The sequence below is a fragment of the Pholis gunnellus genome, assembly GCF_910591455.1.
Source record: "Pholis gunnellus genome assembly, chromosome: 14".
Classification (NCBI taxonomy): Eukaryota; Metazoa; Chordata; class Actinopteri; order Perciformes; family Pholidae; genus Pholis; species Pholis gunnellus.
Genome location: NC_136541.1, coordinates 12,801,605 through 12,810,811, shown reverse-complemented (window position 1 = coordinate 12,810,811; position 9,207 = coordinate 12,801,605). Strand labels below are relative to the sequence as shown.

The 9,207-nt window shown below is 44.0% G+C and overlaps 1 protein-coding gene across 1 annotated transcript; it reads right to left on the bottom strand.

The window, feature by feature from the left end:
* Positions 1 to 137: 137 nt before the first annotated feature.
* Positions 138 to 6,692, bottom strand: angptl4 (angiopoietin-like 4). The gene is made up of 7 exons (XM_079172537.1): positions 6,065 to 6,692; positions 5,113 to 5,223; positions 4,902 to 4,992; positions 2,409 to 2,522; positions 2,147 to 2,242; positions 1,598 to 1,882; positions 138 to 1,504 (listed from the first exon to the last, which is right to left on the bottom strand). The coding sequence occupies exons 1-7, from the start codon at positions 6,590 to 6,592 to the stop codon at positions 1,320 to 1,322; spliced, it is 1,410 nt and encodes a 469-aa protein (XP_079028663.1). The 5' UTR covers positions 6,593 to 6,692; the 3' UTR covers positions 138 to 1,319.
* Positions 6,693 to 9,207: the final 2,515 nt, after the last annotated feature.

Sequence of the window (9,207 nt, the reverse complement as noted above, 5' to 3'; positions counted from 1 at the left end):
CCCAAGTGTACCAATATTATTTGCTTCTGTGATATCATTTCTGTTTCAGTTCTGTTATCAGTTAAGTTGTATTTGTTGCAAACTTGTGAATACTGTCAAAGTCACACAGAAGAGACGGACAAAAAGCAATAATAGTTTAAATCAATTTTATTGGCTCACTATGGCCCCAACGACGGTTAAAGTCTCTTAAAAAACAATTTTACATCTGGCAAACACGACAAGGACAATATAAATTACAAACAGGTAGCACCGGAAATATATATATATATATTGATTCTTTAGCATTTAAATAAGGAAACGGAACATCTACAATAGCAAACCTTCAAGTCACAAAGACAACAGACAATGTCACAACGAATCAGTAACAGTTACATTTCTGAAAAGATTACATTCCTTCATACACTATGTACAAACCATGCCTCTCATATTGAAATAAGTCAATATGACTCAACATCACCAAAATCTCCACAGAAAATTTAAGTCAGCGAAGAATATTCTTAATTTCATTCAAAATTGCAGACAGAAAATATATTGTACAAAAGGCTGGAATGGTTTTCATTGCCCCAACAACATCAGTCTGAACAAAGTTTCTGCGTCGCAATCCTAGTTTACAGTGATTTATAACTTTACATAATGCTTCTGAACATGAATCTCATCATTCTAAGTGGAAAATGACTCTTTGTTCAAATTACTTGGTCCGCTCCATTGGGTTTTTAATCCACCTGCATTTCACTCCAACATGCATCCTTTACAAGCAATTCTTTATCTGTTTTGCAAGTAAACTACAGTTTACTTGCTACAAAACCACATTCAAGCTCAACAGCAGCCCACATACACAGTTGACACCACATGTCTGGTGATGCGTCTCTACTTGTTGGAAATCTTTTGTGGCTTAGAGCACAGCGGATGGGCCGGGACTCGCCCTGTGATTCTCTCCTGACTAGGGGCCCCTGCTTCGTGCCAACAGATGGGATCAACTGCAATAGTACGACATACGGAAAACTTTCCACCGCAAGTTCTTTTCTTTTTTTTGTCCCTTTTTCCATCTGTGGCTCTAGGTGCAGGGGAGGAATCTGCTCGTCTCTCGGAGAACAGAGCAGTGGAAACCTGAAACTCATTAACGTGAGTTCTTTTTAGCTTCTATTTTGAGGGCCTTGGCTCTAGTGTGAGCTCTTCCTCGCAGGGAGACAACCAGGGAAAATGGAAACCTCTAACTCATCAACCAAGCATCAAAGAAAAGAAAGAACAGTCCAAAAATGTACGTCTTTCTCCCCCTCGTCTTTGTCTCGAACTTTTTCTTTTTGTCTCTTTTCTATTCTTTATGACTTGTTCACGATCACAGCGGGGGCGATCATCATCCTGCTGGACTTCAGAGGATAGTAGCGGCCCCTCCAGGTCTTCCAGAAGATGCTCTGCTTCCTCTGGTCCCGCTGCTTTGGAGGAGGGCTCTGGAAGTATCTGCCGTTCAGGTTGGAGCGACCGCAGTTACTGAACCACCAGCCACCTAGCAAGACAAAGGACAAAATCATGTTAGGTCCCAAACTGGAAAATAAACTAACAGAGGCATTTATGATTGTGATTATCATTTACAACTCACCAGAGAGGTGCTTGGCGCAGTTGGTGTCGTTTTTCTGGTCGTTGTCTTGGTCGTGGGTGGAAAAGGGCAGGCCGGTGGTGGCGTCGGTCACCAGGGAGCTCTCCAAAGGGCTGAAAGCGTCTGTCTTCTGAATCTTCAGCGAGTACTTGTTTTCCTGTCCGCCCAGCTGGAAGGGGAGGCGGACGGATGCTGAGTCACCGCTCCAGTCAGCGAGCATGATGTTGAGGATGTAGCCGCCATCTTTGGCAATGGAGTGGATCTTTTCTAACCCCAACCAGAACTCTCCTAGAGAAGAAAACAAAGAGAAGAAGAGAAATGGTGAGAAATGTACCCAGAGTGGAGACAGTGACTTGTGCTGTGTTGACTTCTGTTTGCCTTTGATCCATCTTAAGCTTATCAGCGATAAGATGCTTTTGGGGGATGGATGCTGCCCTTTGATCCAGTGGTTGTAAAAGACAGTAATACTGTGTGAACTAATCTGACCCTGGGTAGGCCGGCCAGCACCTGTTTAGTTAGTGAGAGTGAGATCAAAGTCAAAAGAGCATTTACCATTCAAGCTGCCAAAGCCTTTTTCGTAGGCATGCCATTGCTGATCAAAGTCAACTGAGCCATCTTGGCGCCTTTGGATCACTGTCCATCCGCCATCTGGACAGAAAGACAGAAACAGAACGATTAGAAAAAGTTGTATAAACCAAATCGGTAACCTCTTGAGTTGTTGAAAGTCGGTGATTGATTGTCTAAGTGCTCAGCAATTGTTGGCTAACCCGCACTGAGAAAGACACAAAGGTGAAAACTATTTCACTCCACTTACCAGCTGTCATCTCACAGAACACTTGAAAGGGCTCTGCATTTATTGGCTGGATGGTGTATTCCCCGCTTGTGCTCTCTCCTCTCAGGAACAGCTCATGACAGTCTGATGCCATCTCTAGAAGAAGAAGAAGAAGAAGGAAAAAAACAATGTTTAGACAACCAGCTCCGTACAGTGTCACTGTAATGAGAACAGTACACTGCTGGCCATGCTATTTACATGACACTTTTAACACGTGTGTTTTGCTTCATCCTTACTCCCCTGAACTCTGTTGTTGTGATGAAGGTCAACAAAAAAGAAAGTTGAGTATAATTAAGATTGTAAGTTTGCTGGGCCGCTGCCAAATTCTAACTGAACTTTTACTCCATCCTGCCTTGATAAATAGGTAATTCACACCTAAGGAAGTCTGCAAATACTGAACGACTATTGTTTGGAGTGAGCTTATCTGTGAGTCTGGAGATATACATGTGTACCCTACAGAACCTTTGACCGAGCCTTAACAAGAGGGAGAGAGTGACAACTTGTGTCTCGGTTATAAATATGACCTTTCTCCCAGTTCCCAAGCAGACGTCCCTGTTTACGGCTGCCTTGCCTTCCAGGCTATTGCGCTGCACACTCTACTACCCTTTACATTCCTCAACCCCCTCCTCCCTGGCTCGGCACACCTCCCTCACATGCACAGCAGCCAGTCGGTGACGCAGTAGTGCATGGCTGGTGAATGCATGGGGAGTGATCGGGGGGGGGGGGGGGGGGGGGTTTAGGGGCTGCTGCTGTATAGGGACATCGGAGAAGGCGGAAACACAAAGCAGGGGACTCCAGACCACAGGACCAATAGCATCTCTCCAGTAATCCCTTTATAATCATGGATGACATCATCTTGTGATGCTATTTAATATCTTGAAACAACAACAAAAATGTCTTTTTTGCTCATGTTTAATGGATTTTTGTTGTATATTTGCCTGCATATTGTTTTAATGTGACCATCCACACCAGCTGTGTGTCATGTCCTTTCCCTGGAGCTATGAACTCTTGGTGGCCAGTTGTGTCTGTGGTCTGCCTCGGGGTCAGGGGTTTTCCTGAACTTTGGCACACTTCTTGTTCATTACAATGTGAGAGAAGGTGGAGATGGAGTTGTGGGGGGGGGGGTTGTGTGTTGTGGTGGGGGAGGAGAGGAGAGGATGAGTGAAGAGGAGGAGGAGGGATGTCTGACTCCCTGACAGATCTAGGGGAAAGGTTGCTCATTCTTGAGGGCTATACAAATGTTTGTTTTACTCAAAAACGTCTTGACAGGGGGAGGAGGAGAGAGTCTTCAAAACAGTGGAGGATACCTGTACAAAGTTCACAGATAAATATAGACTACTGTTTCCTTTTTTCCCTCCTTTTTTCTTGGCTCAGGCACATGGACAGTAATCTGAAGAACATTGCATGCTAGATTTGTACAAAGCCTTCCCTCGTCATTTCCCGGTCCCCCCCACACACACACACACAAACCACAGAAACGAACGGTGTGAGTAATCCTGTAGAGCTTTGAGACCTGATTTGAACACCCTCAGTCACAAGCGAACTTTACCCCAGTTGAAACTTTGCCAGAGAGACTTGTTTCTTTCCTCATTCCTCAAATCCGGCTGTCAGTTCTCTGAGGTTTTATTGTAATTTGTGCTGACTGACTGGTCTCAAATCTTGCCTCAGCCATGTTCACCTTTCACCTACTTCTCATCTATGGCCATCAGAAACAGAGGTTTGACTGTTTTGTGTAATTTATTCCACAATTAATTCATCTGTATTCATTCAAATCTGCCATTTTAATTTGCATACATTTCTCTTTCATCTAGTAAATCCTCCCATCGTCCTTTTCGTCTTCTTTGAGGGGTAAACTGACTTTCAGTGAGTGGGTAAGAAAGCTGAACATGTGTTTAAACTCTTCCCCCGTTGTGTGTGTATCCAGTCCAGTAAAGTCTGGATGAAAGCATTCATTATGCAGTCACGTTCAGAGGGAAGCAGCAGCTGCTTGGCGTGGCTTCACACCCAGGGCATCATTTACTGCCTTTGAGGCCAATGCATGAGGGGCAGTGACTAAACTGAGCCTTATTCTGACTATCTTCATTTTGTATTTCTTATTTCCAGTACAATTATGTCCTGATGATTGAAAGAGGCAACAATAAAGATGCATATTATAGTTTACAGTTCTGAAATGTAAGATGTCTACGTTATTGTTCACTCATTTAATTGTGTTAATGGTGTCCTGTATTAGTTGAATAATGCCCATAAGATTTCACAGGCTAAAAGGCACAGCTTGTGCAAAACGTTCACCCTATTTTGGCGTCACGCTGAGCAGAGACGCCTGTCCCAAGTTGATTAGATTCCTTGACTTTAATTGCTTGTGATTTAAGCTTCTTTATAGCCTTACTAAACAGATGGCCTCGCCACATTTGGCGTCAGATTTTGTCCAGTGGACTTAAGAGGGTGTCAGGAGGGGATTTGGAGCATTTTACTTACCGACTGGTGAGTCGCGTTGCTCGGCGACGACACTTTTTTGCACGTCAGTGTTGCTGCTCCGCGAGGATGGTCTCTGTCGTGATTGTTGCACCTTTAAAAAAAAAAAAAAAAAAAAAGTTACGACAAATGAGATTGCAGAAAATTTGACAAAATTTGAAAGATGCGGAATACAAGTGCGTGTGTTTGCAAGCTGTTAGCGTGTCTTCCTCACCTGACTCTGCAGGGTCCTGATGCGCACATTCTGCTTGTCAAGCTTCTCCTGCTGGAGTCTGATCCGCCCCATCAGATCGTCAATGCGTTTGTTCTGACCCTCCAGCATCAGCTGACAGAAAAATGAAACAAAGAAACCACGTTTAAACATTTTATTTTTTTGCGTTTAATCACTTTTATTCGACACGGTGCCTGTGCGTAAAATGTGCCCGTGGCGCCATAGAACTTTAGATGACATCACCAGAATGAACACAACAAACGGGCCACTTGCAGGGGTTCCTTGCAAAAACCCGAGACATAGACCATAGGCACATTTCCACACCTTAATAATGAGAAACACTTGTTCTGTGCTGCTGTTAAGCGTTATGTAACACTCGGAACGCGGGGTTTTCCCTCCCACTATTGAAGCCTTTCAGGCTCACATACTGCATTGTAAACCGATAAATTAGAAGAAAGCGCAACTAACATAAGCCGGTGCCATATGGGCCCAATAATCTACAGGTTGTAAAATGTTCCAGCTGTGAAAAATTAGTCACACATTCTTCCAGCTGATGCGTGCAGACCTCTTTGTCCCGTAGCCTTTTAACATGTTCCTGCACGTACTGCACGCTCTCTCTCAACGCCATGCCCACCACCCGCTGCTTGCCCTTTGTGCATTTTCATTTAGTGCCTTTGAGCTCCCACAAAGACCAACGGTCCATGCGCACTGTACATCCAGTAACTTGACTTGAGTCCCTTGAACCATCTGCTGCTTTAAAACAACAGTTTGTAGGCTACTTTGTGAGACTCGTCTTGAATTTATGCGTATATGAATTATGTTTTGCATACAGTGGCGAGCCTTATTTAGCCCGTTTTTTCTCCCAAACTAACTCATTTCCCTCCACTTATCTTAACATCTTCTGCTTTCCCAAACTAATTCTCAACATAAAAAAGTCAGAAACTCGCATTCTCACCTGGATGTTGCGAGCATCACTGTTGTTCTTGGCACCAGCGCTTGTGTCGGGCGGCGAAGCTTCTCCCTGCAGCATGCCGTCCACCCTCTCCTCCAGCCGGCTCATCCTCTCGCTCATCGTCCTCCTCTCGTGCTGCATCTCCTCCGCCTTCTCCCTCAGCTCGGCCGTGACGTTGAGCAGCTGTCCCTCTCTGTCCTCCAGTCCATGGGCTCGAGCCTTCAGGGCCTCCCCTTCCACTCGCAGCTTCTGGCTCTCCTTCCCCAGCTCGGTCACTGTGCGGTTGAAGACCTTCAGCTTGGTGGAAATGTCCCTCATCTGAACTTTGGTCTTGTCCACATGCTCCTTCAGCCCCTGGCCCAGCTGCAGCAGGCCGTGAGCGATGACGTTCACGTCATCCCACGCTGCGTACTGTACGCGCTTCTCCTTGGCGGCACTGCCGGAGGATGAGCCCCCTTTCTTGTCCATAGGGAAACCTGTGCCGGTGAGCACCACCAGGCAGAGAGTCAGAGTTGCCAGTATTGTCTTCATTGCTGCTGTTGATTTTGATGCAGAGATTTTGCTCGAAATGGTGTATAATTTCCTGTTGCACAAGTGCGCGGTTGATTTTTAATCTGAGAGCTACGGCTCCTTGCTGATTCAGAGCACCACTGTTATATAGTTTCACAGCCCTCAACTCTAAGCTGTAAGTAGCCTGCCATTGGCCAGCCGAGGAGAGGGAGGGGTGCGGTGACTCTCAGGTTTCTGTCCCTCCTCCACCTCTCTGTTAACTATTCATGTCAGAGGCGGAGGAGGGACATAATACAACAAGAAGACAGGCATTCATCTATGCGCGGTGGGAGATATAACTACATTATCTAGATTAAACTGTTGATATCCGCAGCAGTGCAATTTATGTGAAGCATCACTGAATTTACACAAAGTGTAATGTGGTTCTGAAGAAGTGAGTTGATCCATTCATCAGCACAGAAACACCCTGACATTGGTTGTAATTACGTGATGAAGCTCATAAAATAAGGAACAGTGTGATTGTTGGGAGACTTAATTCAATAATAGATAGTCCAAAACACATCACAATACATCTGTAGACCGTGTGTAACCTTGTGTGACATCATTTACAGTAAACTGGTCTGGTTTGAACAGAAGTCTTAAAATACACATTCCGAAACAGAATTATGAAAATGAAAGTGGCAAATTCCATTATGCTGTAAGTGGACGACACACACCATGAAAGATGAAGCCCAGACCTTTATAGAGCAGATTCACCCCTATCTGAGGGGAGAATGTTAGCCTCTTCTCCGTGTCATTAATTTGCACATGGGCCGTGAAGGGAAGATATCTATTCACGTCCTGTGACCTCACTTTATTGGTCCTGTGAGGAAAAAAATAGATTTATGATTCAAATCTGTCAAGGAAACTGCACATTAAATCTGAGATATTTTCCTCACGAGAGAAAGAATTCAGGCAGAAATGCAGTAATGAACATGAATTGATCTGTGCAACAAACAAAACAAATACGAGTCAATTTCTTCACAGCGTAAAATGCCATCATTTAAAAAACAGTTAATCTGATTTCCGGACATGGAAGAGAATATTTTCCTAATTTGTTTTAAATTGAATTAGCCTGATTATAATCATATGCTTTTACAGTACTCAATCTGACTTTAACAATATAACATATAGATAGATAGATGGATAGATGGATGGATAGATGGATAGATGGATAGATGGATAGATGGATGGATGGATGGATAGATGGATAGATGGATAGAGATATAGAGATGGATTGATGGATGAGATCATATTTAAAACCAAAAAATCCAGCAGCTATTGTAAAAAGGGTTTCTTAATAATCTGGGGGATGAATGAGGAATGAATGAAGTCAATGACTCCGTGGACCACGCCAGGAGGGGAGCATGCGTATCATTTGGCCTGAGGTGCTCCTCGGCAAAGATCTACTGCTGGGGAGACGTGAGGACTGTGAGAATTAGGGGAAAGTTCACAGCACAGAGAGTGCCCACATTACGGGGCTGTAGTTTTTTCTTTTTTTTTTTACAACCTTCGCCGCGGAGCTCGTATACGCCTTGCGTGATCTGGTCCTGGGGCCAGACCACAAAGAAGGAGCTGCTTTAACCCTCTCCTGTCTGCAGCCCAGACTAAGTAGGTGAAAGGTAACTGGGAGACTGCTGACAGTGCTGAGAGGGGACAATCAGTGCAGAGGAATTACATGGCCCTTACTTATTTGTCTAGAACAAACACGCATTATTTTCCCTTAAGCCTTGGTAGAGAGGGGTTTCCACGTTGACAACCTATTGTGCCCCTGTTTAAATACTTGTTTCTTGCTCAATCTTTTCCTTTCAATCGGAGCAACGAGGTCAACACAGTCAAATGTGATTTTTATCAACTGCATTGATGATTTGTATCCTTTCAGTTAGCAAGATTATTACAGAATGGAATACGTTTTTTTGTACATATAAATATATATATATATGTGCTGAAGTATAGGGCTAAGTGGTTGAAAGGTATTTGTCTGTGGCAGGTACAAGCAGGAGCATCTCAAAAAGACACCTGCTTCTTGAGAGAAATTCAGTCGCAGTAAAAATTGATGAGCGTCTTGTACACAATCTTCATGATTGTACATGTAAAGAATGTGCAGGCCTTATTTCAGTTCTTCTCTACATTACAGAACTCAGCAGGTATGTGAGCTGGTCGACCAGTACGGGGCTGAAAGAAAAGCAGCGCCCCTTCACTTTTGGCTTGATGTCTGCATCATAATCTGGCAAATGGAGAATCTTTGATTCCAATGAAGCTGTGCGTCAGACAGGACGAGCTGGTTGTTCAGGAGCCTGTGATGAACATTGTGGGTTTATAAAATGTCATGAAGTGGATTGTGATCCTAATTTTCTGTTGCAAGGTTGCAGTTGGCATGAGTCAAACTGTCTAGAAATCCAGTTTGACTTGAAATTGTTTTCATACTCTAATTGTGGGATGACTCACGCCTGTTTCCGTCATGACCTGAAAGACAGAATTGCACAACAATTCAACAACATATTGTCAGTCAGTGTTATAAACACGTTTGACCTCTGTGTCAGTGGTGCATGAAGTATTCCGATCTTTGACTTATATATAGTAAAGTGTAAAACACT